This window comes from Clarias gariepinus, chromosome 25 (genome assembly GCF_024256425.1).
Source record: "Clarias gariepinus isolate MV-2021 ecotype Netherlands chromosome 25, CGAR_prim_01v2, whole genome shotgun sequence".
In the NCBI taxonomy this organism is placed as follows: Eukaryota; Metazoa; Chordata; class Actinopteri; order Siluriformes; family Clariidae; genus Clarias; species Clarias gariepinus.
The window spans coordinates 10,877,010-10,897,150 of NC_071124.1; the positions used below are offsets into that span (position 1 = coordinate 10,877,010).

At 37.8% G+C, this 20,141-nt stretch overlaps 2 protein-coding genes across 3 annotated transcripts; one reads left to right on the forward strand and one right to left on the reverse strand.

Moving 5' to 3' along the window:
* Window positions 1–1,004: 1,004 nt before the first annotated feature.
* ift57 (intraflagellar transport 57 homolog (Chlamydomonas)) lies at window positions 1,005–9,365 on the reverse strand. The gene is made up of 11 exons (XM_053486131.1): window positions 9,072–9,365; window positions 7,070–7,244; window positions 6,830–6,948; window positions 6,663–6,750; window positions 6,078–6,143; window positions 5,664–5,783; window positions 4,450–4,521; window positions 4,221–4,352; window positions 2,751–2,813; window positions 1,821–1,887; window positions 1,005–1,732 (listed from the first exon to the last, which is right to left on the reverse strand). Exons 1-11 carry the CDS (start codon window positions 9,224–9,226, stop codon window positions 1,551–1,553), a joined length of 1,239 nt encoding a protein of 412 aa, XP_053342106.1. The 5' UTR covers window positions 9,227–9,365; the 3' UTR covers window positions 1,005–1,550.
* Window positions 9,366–10,375: 1,010 nt separating this feature from the next.
* Window positions 10,376–18,142, forward strand: med17 (mediator complex subunit 17). 2 transcript variants are annotated; one of them, XM_053486190.1, is made up of 13 exons: window positions 10,376–10,452; window positions 11,023–11,279; window positions 11,403–11,566; window positions 12,465–12,684; window positions 12,794–12,930; window positions 13,018–13,099; window positions 13,392–13,544; window positions 13,819–13,949; window positions 14,457–14,641; window positions 15,415–15,552; window positions 16,382–16,499; window positions 16,812–16,971; window positions 17,723–18,142. In XM_053486190.1, the coding sequence occupies exons 2-13, from the start codon at window positions 11,030–11,032 to the stop codon at window positions 17,929–17,931; spliced, it is 1,947 nt and encodes a 648-aa protein (XP_053342165.1). In that variant the 5' UTR covers window positions 10,376–10,452; window positions 11,023–11,029; the 3' UTR covers window positions 17,932–18,142. The 2 variants fall into 2 exon arrangements, with proteins under 2 accessions (XP_053342165.1, XP_053342164.1); XM_053486189.1 differs by having other exon boundaries at window positions 10,421–10,645.
* Window positions 18,143–20,141: the final 1,999 nt, after the last annotated feature.

Genomic DNA, 20,141 nt, shown 5'->3' on the forward strand with positions numbered 1-20,141 from the left:
GCATAGCAAATTCAAGCTTTTTTTTAAATTAGTCTCATTAACAAAGGAATCTTCTTATGGCCACACAGCTGTTTAGTTCTTAATTTGTGATTTTTCCCAACCACATTTCTATCACCTTTGACGGGTTAGCATTATCCTTCCAGGTTTTTATAACTTGTTGAATTTTTCTTAACCCAGTTCCACTAATGTCAAAACACTCAGTTGTTCTCTTTGCAGCCCAATAATTTGAGCTGTCTGAAATGGTGACTTTTTTTGGCGGTTCAGTCAGCCAAAACACTATTTTTTTAATATATTGTACATATAATACAAAAAATTGTGTGCCGTAGATGTCAATTCTAAAGTGTGTGCATGAACTTGACATAGTTAGAAACGCTACTGATTTTTTGCTATCCCTAGCTTGCTAACCAACCTTGCTTTCCTAAAAATCTCAAGTTTAATTTGCCAAATTCTGCCATTTTGGAGAGATGATTTTATATGTACCCCAAAAATGGCAAATTTTCAGCATTATACAATTCAAATACCTATAATGTACCTTTAAAATGCAAATTATTCATATTTCTTTAGTATTGATACTAAAATTGGTAAAAGCTTTTAAAAGCATATGACTTGTAAAAATCATTGCATAAATAAGTTTTTGGTAAAAGCTTAAAAAGCGAAAAAACTGTAGCGTCCCTAACTACGTTAAATTCATGCTGCAATATCTTAAGAATTTTACATTTTAGAATAATGCACTTTCAGGTTTATGTATTTTCATGTAAAATCTAAATTGGCCAAGTTGAATCTGAATGACAATCAAGATAATCAAAATAATTTAATGTAAAAGTATAATTTAAAGGGAAAAAAGGATGTATTGCAAAGATATAATTAACACCCAGTTTCAGGGGACAGAGTACATGGTAAGCAGATACATCTTTTAAAGAGTTGTTACACTCACTAACGTTTTGTAAAGAGAAATACACACACACACACACACACACACATATATATATATATATATATATATCTGTCTCACTGTCCACAACATGCAGTTATCTAATCATTTAAACATGTTTTAGCAGCACAATGCTTACACTCATGCAGATACAGGTCAAGAGCATCAGTGAATGTTCCCAAACATCATAATAGGGAAAAGAATTTCAGTAACTTTGCTTTTGCCATGGATGTTGGTAAAAAAAAAAAAAAATCCCCTAAGTAGAAACACAATGTTGATGAAAGTGATCAGAATAAAATGGCTGGACTGGTTTGGTTAGTCTGTAGTCTACTACGCACTCTTTACACCCACAGTGAGATGAAAAGCATCTTTGAAAATATCAACACTTGAGGGGTATGGACTACAAAAGCAGAAGACCACAGTAGCTTCCACTCTTGTCAGCCAAAAACAGGTTTTTGATATGATCTGGTATGATGGGCATAATCTCAAACGCATGAACTATAGCTACATGTTTTTTTTTTTAGCTTTTGCCTCATGATTGGCTGATTAGATAACTGCATGAATGAATGTGCAGGTCTACAGGTACTATTACAAACATGTACACACAAACACACAATGGTTATGAGTAGGTGTGTGTAGTAGTCTCTGTTATGTGTGTGGCATGCATGTCTCTGGTCATGTTGTTCTTTTCCTTCAGTTTGGCCTGAAGCAGTGTGTGCTCAACCACTCCCATACGAACATCCATATCTTGGATCTCCTGCTTTAACTTGGTTAGACTCTGACGGATCTTTACTACTGGAGCTACAAAACAAAAATGAATTGTAACCAGAAATTTAACAAATGTTAGTACAAAATTGTACAAGAGGGCAGTGTATGTATTTTGTTTCACCTCCGTCTGACATGCTGCTACCCTTCTCCTCCATCTCCTGTTTGACTTTCTCAAGCTCTTCACTGATCTGTTCATAATGTTAAAAAAGTGTCATCATATGCAGGGAAAATATGAGACAATAATATTTGTCTCTGAATGTGCATAATGGGTTGTATTACAGGTTTCCAACATTAGAGTCGACACAGCCCCTGTCCTGCACATTGTAGAGTTTTCTCTGCTCCTACACATCTGATTAAAATAATTAGCCTTTTTTATGGCGAAAATAAAACTTTCCTTCCAAAACTGTAATCTGATCATCAAAAGGTGTGGGAATTTTATAAACAGAGAGATACTGTAATAAAATCATGTTCTGCATGCAGCACAACAGCTATGTGTGAGCACCTCAAAAGATAAACCCATTTAAAATTAATTAATTGATTTACAAAGAAAATTATACTATTGTTCATAATTAAGCCTATAATGCAAAAATAGGAACTTTTATGCTGACTAGTAATGGTTTCAATAAAAGTTTCAATCAGGTTGTTCACTAATACACTTTAAGAAAAAACTAATAGATTTTATAAATTTATGAAAAAAAGTTAATTTCATAAATCAGAGGTGTCTTTTCCAGAAAGCCAATTCTGGCCAGTGTGTGTGCAGGTTTTCAAGCAGAAACCACACCTAATTCCACCTGTTATTAGTTAACCTTTGAATTTTTCTTGTGTTTGTTTAAAAATAAGCATTTTTCATATTTTCATATTGATTAAAAAAGGTTAAAATATTAATGGTATGGGGACAAACATTAGATTAAGCATATCATTAAAACAATTATTTAAATAAATAAATAAATCATTAGTTGCAGCCTTAGTTGTAATAGAGCAGGGAAAACAAAAAAATGTGCAGAAACAGTGTTTAAAACCTGTGGGCTACTTGAAGCTTCTCATGTTTTACCTCTGCTATCATCCTGGTTCTTTCAGTTAATCCTCCACTGCCCTGCTGATATAGCTCTTTGGCCTAATCACGCACAAACACACACAAACACACACAAAATGTTAAGCACATAAAATAATGGCTGCTGGACATAAGATTTGTATTCACCAAACACAACCTCAGCCTCTCCTCGTTCTCGTGCTGTACTCATGCAGAAAATCACCAGAACCCAGTGAAGCTGTTGCATACTCCAGCAGAACACTCCGTGTCTGCTTTAGCCATGCCCAACATCACAAGATCCAAAATACGCCTAAAAATGTTTAGTAATCTGTTTATCAGGGACCATTTGTTGGCATATCTAAACATATGCAAGACCCCTCTTCTCACTCACATTTTTCTCCCCACTCCTCCCCTAAGCCTACCCCACTGATACTGGATCATTTGTCCCAAAACTCCTTATCCCATCTTTTTTCCTCGTGTCCGTCTCTTCTCTTACTCAGGTTGATAACTCAGGGACAGCAGGGGTGAAAGTAAGGCCTGGGTCAGTGTGCTTGGTTTTTGGGGAAGCCCAGTGTGTTCGGCCAGTGCCATGCATTGGTTGATTGTGAGTGTAACTGACAACAAAAAAGTGTGTCCTTTTCTGGGGCTAGCAGGGTATTATCCCTATTTTTATTAACTTCTCCTTTGTGGCAGCCCCACTCTCCAATCTGCAAATATTCTTGTATTGAGTGAGAAGCCCTGGCCATCAAGTGGGCAGTGGAGGAAGTATTACATTGCTGGGCGGCATTTCACTTTTATTACTGCCCACGCTTGCCAATGGATGGCAAGGGCTAAGGATACCAACCCTCGCATCACCCACGGGTTCCTCTCACTACAGGATCATTCATTCTTGATACTGACCAGAGCTGGAGTAACACTGATGGCTTTTTGAGCACCACAGTCTCTTTTTATTGCTCGTTATGAGCTCAAAGCTGGGGGGAGGGGGTGCTGTGATGGCAGGACCTAGAGCAAACGCCTTTTACTATCTGCCACCCTTGCATTCAACCAAGAAAAATACAGGATATGTTCAGCACCACGGTCAGCTCTACCTCGTGCACAAAAGGGATCAGCACCTGGTGTCAACAGCACTCTATGAAAGGACCAACCAATGCCAGACTGGTGAGTAGAATGTTCTGGGTGCAAGACTCATGGTCCTTCTTCTCTGCAATCTGCAGAAATAAGGAATTCTTCCAATTGAAACAAACCTATTTATTTTTGCCTGGTAAGCACACGCCTGTTTGTCCATGAGAACCATCACAAGCGCTGCTATTTATTCCTCCACGTCTGCTCGTTGATGAGCTTGACTTTTTTTTTTTTTTTGTTATAACTTAAAAGAATCACATAAATGTCACATAAAATGCACAGAGACATTGAGTCTACAATTAGTAATGAGCAGGCAAAAAAAAATAGGTTGTGTCTGATGGAATCACTTTCAACTTCTTTAAATTTTACCTCACAGAATTTTGACTGTGCATTCCTGTAGTCTGTGATGAGGTGTTCTAGCTGTGTGTTGATATATTTTTCTCTGCTGCTCACTTTCTCCTGGGTTTTACCGATCTCCTCCAGCAGATTATCCAGATATGACTAAAACAAAAGCAATCACTAAGCTTCAACAGCACTAAAGGAAAAAAATCTACAATATACCATTGAGCTTAATGTATACAGTACATGTACCACATACCGTGGCCTCTTTCAAAGAGCTTTTAATGCTGTCCTGGTGCTGATGCATTTGGCTCACGTGGCTCCGCCAATCCTGAAGGTTATCAAAATGACCTGTTATTCAAAACCTCACACCTCAAACATCTTCAATTCTAAATCTGGTTAAAATGTTAAGGCCCCTGTCACACTGCAATGGAGACCATGAAGTTCCTACTGCGTCCTAAAAATCTCGAACAATGCAATGGAAGTAGGGTCAAAATGCTAAAACTTGTATTTATTATTATGTTAGTACTTCCTAACCACAGCCCTGTCAGGTTCTCAATGTTTCTATCATGTTGTCACAAATTTCTAATTATGCACATGATAACTCTCTTAACAGGTCCAATGAGATTGAACTGAGTTATTACAATGTCTGATGAGATCACACCAAGCTCTTAACGAGCGCTTATTATGTACTTACTTAAATTATCATTGTGTCTGGAGGATTGGAATAAATTCCACAACACACACGGTGCTCTTCACTGCAAAGTGATGGTGTGAGATATTTAATCCTTTATATGAAATTCTCTGAATATGACATAGACACAATGATAACCTGCTGCATGGGTGCCATAAATGTGGGAAGCACTACAAGAACATTAACGTGGTCTTTAACGATGTGGCATAGACCAACCATGCTCATAGCACAAGGCTGTAAAAATCTGGAAACACAGTAACATCCCACTGACAACACTACTGCTATCTAATCTTTCCCATTTAAGTCCTGCTTGAAATACATTAAAGAAATCCATAAACTCATGATGTGGTATTCATTACACTGTTAATTGGTTAATGCCTTTTTAAGACGGCAAGTTATTTCTGCATCTTGCTTTGACCATGTCCTTACCATTCTTTTTGTTGAACAAAAGTGTCTTAGCTCAAGGACTATGTCCTTAACGTTTTTCCTACATTCCTATTAATTTTTCCAAGTTCTTTTTGCGTTCAGCCAATTTGTTGCGGGGCGTAGTGGGAACGTGGCTCAGTGTGATGGGACCTTAATTTGAGCAATATGATGATAAAAAAAACAAAGTATGTACAGTTTTCACACAGACACACACACACACACACACAAATACATATCCTGTATATATTAGTACAATATGTCAATTTGTAACTTATTATGCTGTTTTTACAATCTGTTCATTTGACTTTTCTCAAACTTAAATATAAAGTAATTTGTGGAAAAGCAGCTCATACCTTAATATCTGTGCGGACAGAGACTTTAAGCTGGGGCAAAACCCTCTCTACCTCCAGATTCCACTCCACAGAATCAGTCACTGACTCCAGAATAACCTCTGGTCTAGCCCCACTCACCTCCTATACACATTCACATATTTACTTGTACATTACATCAATAAGTAAAAAGCATGAATGTGTTTTCATAAAAATTTATATTTTCTACAGTTGCACTTGAAATTATTCAACCCCATTGAGGTTTTTTTTGGGCTTGCAGCGTTTGTAATAAATCAATGAAACCAGAATATTAATTGTAGAATCACAATTAATCTGACAAGAGGTTTCTTCTAATTCAAGTTTCAGTTCTTAGTTGTGAGTTCTGTGCTGGCTTTCTAGTTCAGATAGAGAAAACAATGCTGCTAATTCTTAACTCACATTCTGAGTAGTTCTGGACTTCAGTTCCTCCAAATCAATAACATGATCTTCCTCATCAGCCTCCTCCTATAAACAAAGAGGGTTTAATGCTGTATTGCAGATACGTTCTCCAGTGGTACATTAATGAGAGACTTATTTAGAGCACAGCAGTGCTAAAGTTTTCCGGTAATTTTAGGCAATTTGTTTCCAAATTGACTGAATTCTGTAGAAGTTACAGCACTTTTATTTAAGGTCCCCCCCTTTTTTTGACAGAGACATGGATTTTAAAATTTACCCATGTTACCCAATGAATTTATCCAAACAGGTGAATTTGCATGTTTTTGTGCACAAAAACAGGAAATGTATATATATATATATATATATATATATACATATTTTTTTTTCTTTTTTGTGTGTAAAAACATATTGGTTAAATGTCTGTTAAATAAATGTGTACAATACACATAAGTACAATACGGTCACATTATGGATCACATTAATAATTTAGTTTCAATATACTGTGGTATGTTATCAACAACTGAAAGTAAACAGTAACTTTTTTAATGTTCATATATATGTAACTGTATGTTAGTGTATGCGCCTCACAGTCAACTCCTCCACTTTGCTGAGAGTGAGCTCAGCATCATCCCCCATCACAGACTCCTCCTCCAACTCTTCTGAGGGGTAGATAGGCCTGAGGAAAAAAACGTGTGTATATATATAAATATATATATATAATGTTCTTGTAGGTCTCTTTTTTAAGTGTGCGTTACCTCTTCCAAACAAATTGTCTATACTTCAGGGCTTCCTCAGCCAGCCGATCCAAGACGTAACACACATGTTCACCAGAACCAGATTTCAGCTTAGATGGGGGGAAGTCAACAAGCCCACCCTACACCAACCACACAATCAATTGTCTTTAATAGAGAACACTATGGAAAAATAGCTATGCTCTCTCTTTCACACACATACAGTCACATTCAGTCATGTGTTATTGTGCAGATGTAACTGACCAGAGCCCTAAGGTGTGTCAGGATGTTTGAGACAATCACATTGGGGTCGTCGTACTCCTGAGGTGTTTCAAACACCCGGCCACACAGTGTTATAAGCCATGCTGCGATGACACTAAACATGTAGAATTGTTCACCAGGATTACTCACTGTGTATAAACTTGCCACAAAATAATGCCTGGAAAGAGATAAATGGGAGAAGAAGGTAAGTTTCTGGTGAAATTTCTTTCAATGTGACCAGTTCATCATGCATGTGTTAAAATTATTTTGTCATTAAATCAAACGAAAATCCTATAAAACTCTAATCATATGTAGTTCAGACTATATTGTACATGTATTGCCCTTATGTTGTTCATTTTATGGTCCCCAGGCAGGAAGAAGAGATTTTTTACATTTACATTACAGAATTTGGAAGAGACCCTTATCCAGAATGACTTACATTGTCATCTCATTATCCATCTGAGCAGTTTAGAGTTCAAGAGCCCAGCAGTGGCAACTTGGTGATGGTGGGGTTTGCACCTGGAGCATTCCAATCACTAGTCCAATCTGCAAGTACAATCTGCAAACCTGCACTTACCTTTTTAATGGTAAAAACTCCGCCGCAATAAAGTTCTAGTTTTTCTGCACATTTATAAATCATGCACATTTCCTTCAGAATATAGTTCATCAGCCTTATTGAAAAATAAACTGGACACTACAACACAAAACAGAGGCTCTGCATAGCCACACCCTGCTGGGTCAGAGCCCACCCCTGTGGAACAAGGTGAACCCAAAACCAGCAAATCCTTTGGGTGCTGTGGGTTGTGGGGTGGGGCCCCCCGTGGATTAAAAATCTTTGTCCAGCACATCCCATAGGTGCCCGATCCGATAGGATGTGGGGAGTTTGGAGACTGGGTTGGTGTCCTCGGGCTCTTTGTCTGCTGTGCCCTGTGCACGGCAGGCTGTGGTGCAATGGGTGTTCTGGTACCTTTCTATTGTGGCAAGCATTGTCTTTTTTGCCAATTTGTGCTGGGATCAGACCAGACTGCTGGCCTTTGGTCCCCTGGGGCATGGATGAGTCTTGGGTGACCATGATCCTGTCAGAAGTTTGCTGGTGTATAGCTGGTAATCAATGCTGTTCAGATCACCTGTCAGTGGTCATAATGTTATGGCTGACCGATATAGTTCTACTAATTAAACTCATAATAAATTCAATTCCATGTTTTTTCACCTTTCATCGTATCAAAAATGTACTGAACCGTGTCTTCAAAACCTTATGGCATCTCTTGTTGTACCTGTTGTTGACCACTAGCTGCAATGATGATAAGTAGGAGAGGAAAGTGGGCTGTGCCATGATAGAGGCATCTACAGACTACAAATAAGTGGAATATTATATCTGGGAAAATAGTACCTTTGTTTAAATCACTAGTTACATACCAATTATAATTATGACAATTATTCACCCTGCCTGTGAACCTTCATGCCTGTGGGTAAACATGGGTTGAGCTACAAAGTACTGACTGTCTAAATTAGTTTTTTTTTTTCAATATAGTTTGGAAATTTTCTTTCGGGATACAAACACTTGAAAATGGGATATCAGAGATGAAGGTTACTGAAGGTTTAGGACAACATGTACAGAAACAGGTTTTCAATGTGTAAGGAGAGTAATGAAAATGTTTCTTTACTCTTCTGCTAACTTCTTTATGGAGAGTGATGAAATGGGAACATTTTTTAAAGTCTAGAAGAATTAGATTGTGTGCATGTTCTATCTTAAACATTTTAAACTGATAAGTATGTAAATAAAAGGCCAAAAAAGATTTAATTGTAATTGAAAATAAAAAAAGTTTTAAACATTATGTCCACTAGCTACAATGATGATAAGTAGGGTTATCTATCTATTAATCCATTCAGGATCAGACTGACCCCGAAGATAATAAAAGGATTAAAAACAAACTTGCTTTACACCTAGCAGATTAACGACATTTTAAACAGGCTGCATTGTTGTTACATGATTTTTAGACTTTACCTGGACAGAGGTTTCATGTTGTGTTTTACAAGGACTTGATCCTCATAATCTAACAGTTTAAGTTTATCTAACAAGTCCTCCATTACTACAAACATCTTGTGCTGTAATCCAGGACTCTGTTCATCCTCGTCTTCTCTCCGACCATCGTCTGCCATGCTTTTATACCCACCCGGCGCCTACTGTGAAAAATGATGCGACGACGTTTGTGATTTAGCGTGCTAAAAACCGAACCTTACGGTTAATTTAACTAGCTAACACCCATCAATCCTGGACACGAATGCCTTGTTGTTGTTAACTTAGTTACCGTTGTCAGGATACAACACAGCATTACCGCCACCTGCTGGACTGGAGTGTGGAACGTCAGAAAGAAAAAACAAACAAACACCTAAACTAGATCCTATCTAATAAACCAATTCGTTTAGATAATCAGGCTACCATATATTTTTCAGGTCATTTTTCCTAGGATTTTTTTTTCCTATTGTAATTTCTAGTCAAACTTTTTGCATGTTTTAAACCTTTTTTTTGTGGATTTTTATTGGTGGTTAGCAACAAATGAAACTATGCATTAGCGCACTGACTGGTAATGATCACAGGGAGAGCCGAGCTTCATAAGTCAGTGTGCCAAAAAACATCGGGAGCTGTGCAACTGGTGCTGTTCTGACCACATGCGGTACCACGTCTGTGATTTTATCATGGACAGCAAGTTAGAACAATGAGCGAATGGGAAATTCTGTATGAAACTCTGTAAATCGTTATATGTAACGAAACTTTGGTGTATGTGTACGACCCTGAGACCCAAACGAGGCTGGCTCAAGCAATTGCGCGTTGTTTTTTTTCAACATTCACGACATTCAGAATTGAGAATTCTGAGGCAGTACATACATTATTATTATTATTATTATTAACCTTCTCATATACTCTTAACTACACTAATCCTAAGTGTCTTAAATTATTTATTAGATCATAGTTCAGTTTAATGTTCTTTAGGTTTGGCATTAATCACCTTCTTTCTGTTTCATAGATCTGACAATGTAACATTATGTAATCCAATGTCTCCTCTTGTGCACAGTAGTTGCGTTTAGCTGCAGTGTGTTTTCCTAGGTTAAATAGTATACTTTTTAAACTGGGATGTCCGAAATATTAGTCTTGATATTATTTTTACTTTTGCGGTTTCTTTCTGTACATCTCATCTTTATAAAACAGAACTTTGCTTTCTCCTTTCCACTGCTCCATTGCAAAATGGTGTGTAGTTGGTCGTGCTTGATGGCGCTCCGATCCGCATGGGGGCGGTAAATGGATTATTAGTCAGTCTGCCATTTGAAACACGGACACAAAGAATCAGACGCGTTTCGGGGATGGTGAAGGGAGCTTCAAGTGAACGGTATAAAAGAGTTCGCTGTCTATTTTATTATATAAATAAGACGATGTGTCTATTGTAGATATTTCACATGAAGCTTATGAGGTTAAAAAAGTAATTTCTCTCAGTTGTTAGTGTTAAATGTTAATAGTATTACTACTAACGATGTGTTGCCGACGGCGCTAGCTAGGATAACTATAGCCATTTCTGCATAGTGGTAAGTTAGCTGGCTCTTACTTTATTCTTTTCACAATACCTCTTACATTACAAATACTGAAACTTTGAAAAAATGAAAACATATAATGACAAACTCCTTTCTTACTGACAACAAAACAACCGGGACTAACTTACTTAACACTAGATACATAGTAGTGACGGTAACAAAACACCTTTAATAAAACGCCATTTATTCTTATTTATTTCCTAGGAATTTAATACACAGAAAGCTAAAGTGAACTAGTTTGTAATTGTTGGCGTCTCTGATGTTTGTGGTTGTGCTTTGATGATGCAGGATTGTCATTTTGGAGCAGGTTTAAGGAATACAGGTATGATCAGATGATGCTTTAATGATTGATTCTGTCTGTTGATTTACAGACATTAAATGAATAAGACCAGCATGTCAGGGGCACCTGCAGTGCACGTGAGCATCGAGTCATCCTGTGAGCGGCAGGTGCAGGAGGTTTCACTCGATGGCACGGAGACGTATGTGCCACCACTTTCCATGTCACAAAACCTTGCGAAGCTTGCACAGCGTATTGACTTCGGACAGGGCTCTGATTCTGATGAAGAGGACCCAAATGGACAAAGCAGAGTGTCTGACTGGAGCAAGCAAGACCTAGAGGGGGAGGAAGGTGAGCTGGAGTTATGAGCCTGTTTACTATCATTGCTTTCATTGCCACTGGAAATAAAATTATTTAAAAAAAATATTTCCAGACCAAAAGTATCTCAGTTACGCATAACCCAAAATTTTACAGGACTGGTAAAATTCCAACCTTCTTCGTGGCCATGGGACTCAGTGAGGAACCATCTGCGGAGTTCTCTGACTGAGATGTGTGTCCTGCACGACATGCTTAGTGTTATTAAGGAGAAGAAGTATATGGCTCTTGATCCAGTATCTCAGGATTCCATTGTTGTCAAAGTAAGAAAATATGCTACTGTATACTTTTTAAGCTTTCTGTTTTATGTATTTTACCTAGGTACTGGTTAGGCTTCTGAGGCTGTGGCCAACTCTCTAGTTAGTGACAATTTAAGTTGTACTTAAATAAGCATTGGTTGGCCACATTTAATAATTATTGTCTTGAATCTGTGTGAAAAGGTGCATTATTTTGCACAATGGCTATTTTGCACAATGGCTAGATCATTGACATCCTCATTTTCACAAAGGTGCTATGCAACATAGTCTACATCACAAGCGATGCATTTGCAGAGTTACAGAGATGACACCATTGACAAAAGCACTGTGGTCAAATAGACGAAGATCTTTAAAGTATGAAAAACCAGCACTACAAACAAACCATGCAGTGCAACACCATCAAGTGCACTGCTTAACATGTGGAATAAGTGATTGTACACCCTAGTATCTACCACTATCTTCTCTTTTAAAACCATTTGGGATTTATCCCCTCAACCCAACAGTTAAAGTGGCTGATATTTTAAAGCAGAATAAGTGGAAATATAAAAAGGAAGCTTACAAGATTTACAGGAGTGTCCACCACCTCCATGTTTTAACCTTTCCACCTTTTGGCTGAATAGTACCATAAGAGTTAAAAATTACTTTCACCCCTGTTAATCTGTCGGTCGTTAGCTGCCGGTCACCTGCTCTGCCAGTCACAGGTAGTTTGTTCTGCCAGGTGCAAAAGGATATCTGTTGTCAAAAAACTATAAACTATACAGTATAATATATATATATATTTTTTTAATTAAATAAAGTTTGTTACTGTTAATGTTGTCTTTGAGCTTTGTAATATATATGTAGATTATAGATATTATAGATTGCTCAATAATTTTAATCACCATGTCTGTGTGATGATTTCCAGACCCCTCAGGTTTTTCAGTTGATAAGTAAGAAGAAGTCTTTGGCGACTGCAGCCCAGTTGCTACTGAGGGGAGCAGAGAAGCTAAATAAGTCTGTAGCAGAGAGTCAGGAGCAATGGCGTCAACGTGATTTTAATGCAGAACTACTACACCTGCGCTCGCAGTGGAAGTTACGCAAAGTTGGAGACAAAATCCTTGGAGATCTAAGCTATCGTAGCGCAGGTATGTCTGCAGCTCTGACTTTGTTTATTGATACTTGTCTATGAAACTTATGATAGTTATTTACCAGGGTATGCTCTCTTGTTATTCACATATTCTCACATCCCTATAGGGTCATTGTTTACTCATCACGGCACCTTTGAGGTGATTAAAAACACAGATATTGATTTGGATAAGAAAATTCCAGATGATTACTGTCCACTCAATGTCCAGATTCCAAGTGATCTAGAGGGTTCTGCATACATTAAGGTAAAGATGAAATATTGTATTAGACCCAAGTCATACTGATGGAGTGCTATGCCATGCTTCTGTAGTGAATTAGTATTTCATGTGCAGGTGTCCATCCAGAAACAGTCTGCTGATATAGGAGATCTGGGGACAATCAATCTTTTCAGGAAACCACCTAAAGCCAAGTCAGGTAATGAACTCACTTGAGGTTGGCCATATAAACCAAATAATACACATGGTTAAGAGATACACATATCAGTATTTTTTGTTGTTGTTGCATTTTTGCTTTCTTTCTTTCTTTCTTTCTTTCTTTCTTTTAATTCAACCACAATAGTCGCAAAGCAGCTTTAAAGGATCAAAAGAAAATTATGGATGTTTGAATTTCTATGAAATGTGAAAATGAATATAAATCAAAATGATTAGATTAAATTTCTTTCCCCTGCCTTGTTTTAAAACCACTCTTTATTTTCTCTCTCCCTAAGGCTCCCAGGCATGGCACTTAAAACTGGAAGCTGCTCAAAACGTGCTGCTGTGTAAGGAGATATTTGCTCAGCTCTCTCGGGAGGCAGTGCAGATAAAATCCCACATTCCACACATTGTTGTTAAAAACCAGATCATCTCACAGCCTTTTCCAGGTAAACTCCCACACCTTGACCTAACAGCTCAGTTATTAATGGTAAAAAAAATTATATGATGGTTATATAAATATGTGTATGTGAGTAGATATGTTGCATGAGTGTGCAAATTGGTCTAGCATAATTAGTATAAAGAGGCTAATATAAATTATACATGCAGGATTATATCTAATCGTATTTAATGTAAGTTTGCATGGCTATGTTTTTTTTTTTCCCATTTAGAGGTGTGTTTGCAATGCTGTGTTTATACCTAACAGTTAATTGTTAATTGTAGGGCTTCAGCTCTCCATCTCACTGTGTCACTCTACTACGGATAAGAAGAACCAGAGAGCTTCACCAGAAAAAACTAAACCAGATGATCATTTATATGTTCTGGAACACAACCTGCACCAACTTATTAGAGAGGTACACAAAAACACAAGTGCCTATACTGCACATGCTCATACATCATCATCTTATTAACATATGCATAAATGCAGAATGGCCCTTCAAAGTTGCTTAGAAATAAGTGCACAATCATGTTATGCAAAATCTGATTAATGGAGTACTGTCATGACTGCAGGCCCATGTAAGGTGTGTTCTGGTCAGTGTTCCTTGCAAAGGCTTTCTGTACAAATGAGCATATGTAAAACAATCATATTCAAGAAAGTTATGCTCTCCTATGTAGGTAGAACATAGACATTTCTGATTGAGTAAATCTTCAAGAATCAAGAATTTTATTTGTCACATACATGTTTGTACAAGTACAATAGTAGTAAAATGCAATATGACACATGTATGTACAAAATTAAACTAGACAAAAAAAAAGACTAAGGAGACAATGATATAAATTATATATGCAATGTATCCCAGTGCAATGATGCCTAAAAAGTGACTGTTATTATGTTAACGTGTCAATACTTCTGTGTTTAGTTCCATAAACAGACCTTAAGCTCATCTGTGATGCCCCACCCTGCAAGTGCCCCATTTGTCCCTAAGCGATTGCGAGTAGCCGGGCCAATGGCATTTGATAAGGCAGAGATCAGCTTGCTCCAGCACAATGAGGGTTTGCTGGAGAAAATAGTGAAACAAGCCAAACATATCTTCCTCCGGAGCAGGTAATGCAGATACATGAGATACAGGAGCATAGACTTTAGCCCAATCCCAATTCTATTTTTTACCCCTTCCCCTACCCCTCGCCCCTTCCCCTTGTCCCTTGAAACGAAGTGGAAAGGGGAAGGGTTAAAATATTTCCCCTAAGAAATGGGACACCACTACAACACTGTTATACGTCATCATACGTATCCGTTCATTTACATGTACACATACAGTATGGCCGTAAGCAAAACAAACAATGCGTTATCAAAAGCTCGGCAAACTGCCGTGCTACTGATCTTTCATATTTGTTTGTAGCATGCAGTAAAGTGTATATGACATAAACATATATTTTTGTAATATTGCGCAATCGGCGCTATCCGCTAGCAAACTTTAGCGGTTTTTTTGCAAACGTTTTTTTACAAAACATCACCATAAACACAAACACAAGACTAAAATTAATATACATATAATGAAAACTTGTCATAAAAATCCTTATTAATGGCAAAAATTCGTTAAATTTATGTGTCTGCTTGCTCGAGTGAGCGGCCATCTTGAAAATTTCGTTAGCCCTTCGTTTGAAGTGAGGTCCCGAAAAATCTTCGTTTGGAGGGCTATCTGGCCCTTACCCCTACCCCTACCCCTCCAACCAAAAGAGAAATGAGACACCCCTACCCCTTCACGTGAACGCGCCAAACGGAGGGGTAGGGCTAAGTGTAGGGGTAAGGGGTAGAATTGGGATTGGGCTTTTGTGTACAATTGTAGGAACTAATGTACCATCGTCTTTTTCCTTTAGGACAGCACGAACCATTGACAGTCTGGCAAGTCGTATTGAGGATCCTCAGATTCAGGCTCATTGGTCCAATATTAATGATGTTTATGAGTCCAGCGTCAAAGTGCTCATCACCTCTCAAGGCTATGAGCAAATCTGCAAGTAAGAGTGGATACTGAATTTTGACCTAGATTCTAGCCAGTTTGTATATACACTGATCAGCCATAACATTAAAAACACTTATGTTTTGGGTTCCCCTTGTGCCACTGGGGTGACTCAGGCACCTTGGGATGTGGCTCCATTAAACCTGTGAGGATGTGCTGTGGTCTCTGGCACCAGGACACTGGCAGCAGATTCTTTGGGTGCTATGAGTTGCACAGGAGCTCAATCAGGTTTCATGGGCGCTCCGATTGACTGGTGTGTTGTGGCCAACATTAATGGTTTTGGGCACTTTGTGCTGCATTGGTTTTTCTGCTGGATCTGACCAAACGGGCTAAAATTGGTCCTCAGAGCTATGGGTGAGACTTGGGTGCCCATGATCCTGTCACAAGTAAGCTGGTGTATAGTTGGTGGTCGATGTTGATTCAATTGAATTGAATTGAATTGAATATATATAGCTTGTAGTCTTTTGCCATATTAATGGCAGTGATAAATGAATAAAATGCGTATAAATTAGGAATGATAAATAAAAGTGTTCCAAAATGCTGATGAGATTAAATTGCTGCTCATATTAAGATATATATTTAATTTAATATTTGATCTCTAGCTGTATATGCACATTATGCAGCAGCCTCTGAGAAGGTACCAAACAGAGTATGAAGTTTTACATGGAAGCCTAGTATACTTGCTTAATATTCATGTCAATTTTGTAAGGAGCTAATGATGCCTTTCTAAGATGTCTCATTTTGTGACTTTTTAAATTTTTTATTATTGTTTCATGCCAAGTACTAATATTACATACTTAAATGATCTTTCTTTTAACACCTCTCAGGTCTATCCAGCTACAGTTGAACATTGGAGTAGAGCAGATCAGAGTTGTGCACAGAGATGGTCGTGTCATCACTCTTTCCCACCAAGAGCAAGAGCTGCAAGACTTTTTATTGTCTCAGGTAAATATGCAAACCCACAGGAGCTCAATAGCTACATAAATTTTATTGGTTATTTTGGGTAGCAGGAATTTAACACCCCTATACATCTAATGATTCTGTGAAATTTATGTTAATCATTATCCGCTGAAAATTCCTAAATGGTTCCTGAAAGGACTTGCAACACATTGATGGGACTGAGCTTCCAAGGTTGGACACTATGTATGGTAGCCAAATGTGAAAGAAGGCTAGCAGCATTATTTAACACAATATTTTACAGGATCTGAAAATATAGAATTACGTTTATTTGACTTTATTCGTCCGGATGTGTTACAGATGTCTCAGCACCAGGTGCATGCAGTACAGCAGTTGGCAAAGGTAATGGGCTGGCATGTGCTAAGTTTCAGTAATCATGTGGGACTTGGAGCCATCGAGAGCATTGGCAATGCCTCTGCCATTACAGTAGCATCACCAAATGGAGCTTATGCAATTTCAGGTATATGCAGACACAGTAACATTCATGCACATTTACTGTTTCCAGTTTTTTTTCCCGTACCTCTTATGTGCATGCTCCATGTGTGGAATAGTGAAGAGGGAACAGACCACAGTTAAACATTGTTTTTAAAGTTGCTTTCATTTTATTTCTTGCACTTGGAATTGTAGGGCAAGAAATCTTTTTGCTGGTTCATCAACAATAACATTTTGAATATATAGTGAATTATTGGTACTTATACCATTATCTTCCAATACTTATTCTATTTTTATTTTGATTTGATTCTTAAAAGTATTGAATGGTAGAGCCAAATCTATATTATTATTATTATTATTATTATTATTATTACTTTAACTGAAGAGCTTTTGGTTTAAGATCAAGTGGTGATTTACAGTAAACAATAAATCTGAAATCCGCTTCTTGGACTTTTTTCAGATATTGCTTTGTAGACTTTTTCTCAGATATTGCCTAAACAGTATAACCAATAAATGCCATAATCTCCTCAGAAGGCTGCCATTGACCATAAATAGTTTTTCTGTTACTTTTTCTATTCTATTGTATTTCTATTAGCCAGTACGTAAAGACACATACTGTTAGATTTTTTCTTCAGGTGTTTTCTTCTGCTTCTTTTTCTTTTCTCTATTTTAGTCCATATAATGTCTATTTTTGAAATAATAACTGTTGTAAGAATGCTCATAAGAATTCAGGAAAATACTTTCAATCAAATTGATTGTGTTTGTGTCTTCCCTGACAGTTCGAAATGGGCCTGAAAGTGGATTTAAGGTTCTGGTTCAGTTTTCACGTTGCCAGGCTAAAGATCTCCCAAAAAGTGATGCGCTACAGGATGGGAAATGGAATTCTTTGCGAGGACCATATAAGGAAGTTCACTGGAGCAAGATGGAGGGCAGAAACTTTGTTTATAAAATGGAGCTTTTAATGGCAGCACTTACTCCATGCCTTTAAAGCTTCTGTTTGTCTAATAAAAAATATTCTTGCTATAGGTTTTATTCTTGTAAGTATTTTTTCTTTCATTTGGGATCCTGGCTGTTCCTGCATTGTGTTTGTCTGAATTGCATTGTCTCATTTCAGTAAATGTTTTACCATAAAGCTCTGATCTTCCTGTACAGCAAATATCTCTGACATTCCTTCAAATAAATTCAGTGTAATCTCTGTCTATAGACCCTTGGAATGTTTTCACATTAAACTTTTTGCTGAATTTCATGCTGATTAGTATTGCACTTTCAACGCTTTTTGGTCAAGAAACCTCATTGAAGAGCGATATCAGGGGCTCATTTTTGTTTGACAATATCACGAGCCGAATAGCATTTTATTAAAAAATTTTCCCAGTTGTGTTTTTTTTTTAACAATGAACTAGATGTCTCCTTTACAATGCTTTTTGTGGTTTCCAGAGATAAAGTATGTCTGCTCAACATGTGTGACCAATTTAGTCTGCTGTACATGGTGCTTTGCATGCATATTTATATATACAGTTAGTAGCCATAATATTAGCTATAAGTAAAGTGAATATTATTGTCTCATTACCAAAATCTCGCTGATTGTCATTACAAATTGGACATGTCAGGGCTGTTACGTACAAACCCGATTCCAAAAAAGTTGGCACACTACAAATTGTGAATAAAAACAGAATGCAATGAAGTGGAAGTTTTAAATTTAAATATTTTATTCAGAATAGAATATAGATAACATATAATGTTAAAAGAGACATTTTGAAATACTACTACTGCTACTGTAATGGAAATCACAACATGGGCTCAGGAATACTTCCAGAAAACATTGTTGGTGAACACAATCCACCATGCCACTCGTTGTTGCCGGCTTAAACTCTATAGGTCAAAAAAGAAGCCATATCTAAACATAATCCAAAAGTGCAGGTGTTTTCTCTGGGCCAAGGCTCATTTAAAATGGACTGTGGCAAAGTGGAAAACTGTTCTGTGGTCAGATAAATAAAAATTTGATTTTTTTTTTCCGGAAACTGGGACACCATGCCATCCGGACTAAAGAGGACAAGGACAACCAAAGTTGTTATCAGCGCTCAGTTCAGAAGCCTGCATCTCTAATGGTATGGGGTTGAAAGAGTGCGTGTGGCTGTGGTAAAGCAGCTTACACATCTGGAAAGGCACCATCAATGCTAAAAGGTATATCCAAGTTCTAGAACAACATATGCTCCCATCCAGACATCCCCCATCTTCAAGGAAGACCGGGTACTGAAATGGCCAGCCTGCAGTCCAGATCTTTCACCCATAAAAAACATTTGGCGCATCATAAAGAGGAAGATGCGACAAAGAAGACCTAAGGCAGTTAAACAACTAGAAGCCTGTATTAGACAAGAATGGGACAACATTCCTATTCCTAAACTTGAGCAACTTGTCTCCTCAGTCCCCAGATGTTTGCAGAATGTTATAAAAAGAAGAGGGGATTCCACACAGTGGTAGACATGTCCTTGTCCCAACTTTTTTGAGATGTGTTGATGCCATGAAATTTTAAATCAACTTATTTTCCCCTTAAAATTATACTTTTACTCAATTTAAAAATTTGATATGTCATCTATGTTGTATTCTAAATAAAATACTGAAATTTGAAACTTCACAATTTGTACAGTGTCCCATCTTTTTTGGAATCGTGTTTGTTTTAAACAGTAAATGGAGTCATTTTACTCACTCATTTACTCACTCATCTTCTATACCGCTTTATCCTGTATTCAGGGTCGCGGGGACCTGGAGCCTATCCCAGGAGGCTTAGGGCACAAGGCAGGGTACACCCTGGACAGGGTGCCTATCCATCGCAGGGCACACACTCACACACTCATTCACACACTACGAGCAATTTGGGACCGTCAATTAGCCTAACCTGCATATCTTTAGACTGTGAAGGGAAACCGGAGTACCCGGAGGAAACCCACCAAGCACGGGAAGAACATGCAAACTCCATGCACACAGAGACAGGAATCGAGCCTAGTAAGCCGGAGTAATTTTAACATGGGCCAAATTGTGATAACTAGACAACTAGGTCAGAGTATCGTAAAAACAATGGGTCTTGTGTAGTGTTTTTGGTATGCAGTTGTTAGTACTTGCCAAAACTGAAGATTAAATGGTAAACCAGCTACAGGGTCATGGGCATGCAAGGCTCACCTGTGCGTGCGGTGAATCAAGGCT

Coding starts and splice junctions, on each gene's coding strand:
- med17 (XM_053486190.1), top strand. CDS start 11,030: ATGAATAAGACCAGCATGTCAGGGGCACCTGCAGTGCACGTGAGCATC. Junction 11,567..12,464: donor AGGATTCCATTGTTGTCAAA/GTAAGAAAATAT, acceptor GATGATTTCCAG/ACCCCTCAGGTTTTTCAGTT. Junction 15,553..16,381: donor GGCTATGAGCAAATCTGCAA/GTAAGAGTGGAT, acceptor AACACCTCTCAG/GTCTATCCAGCTACAGTTGA.
- ift57 (XM_053486131.1), bottom strand. CDS start 9,226: ATGGCAGACGATGGTCGGAGAGAAGACGAGGATGAACAGAGTCCTGGA. Junction 4,353..4,449: donor GCTCTTTGAAAGAGGCCACG/GTATGTGGTACA, acceptor CTTTTGTTTTAG/TCATATCTGGATAATCTGCT. Junction 1,733..1,820: donor TAGCAGCATGTCAGACGGAG/GTGAAACAAAAT, acceptor TTTGTTTTGTAG/CTCCAGTAGTAAAGATCCGT.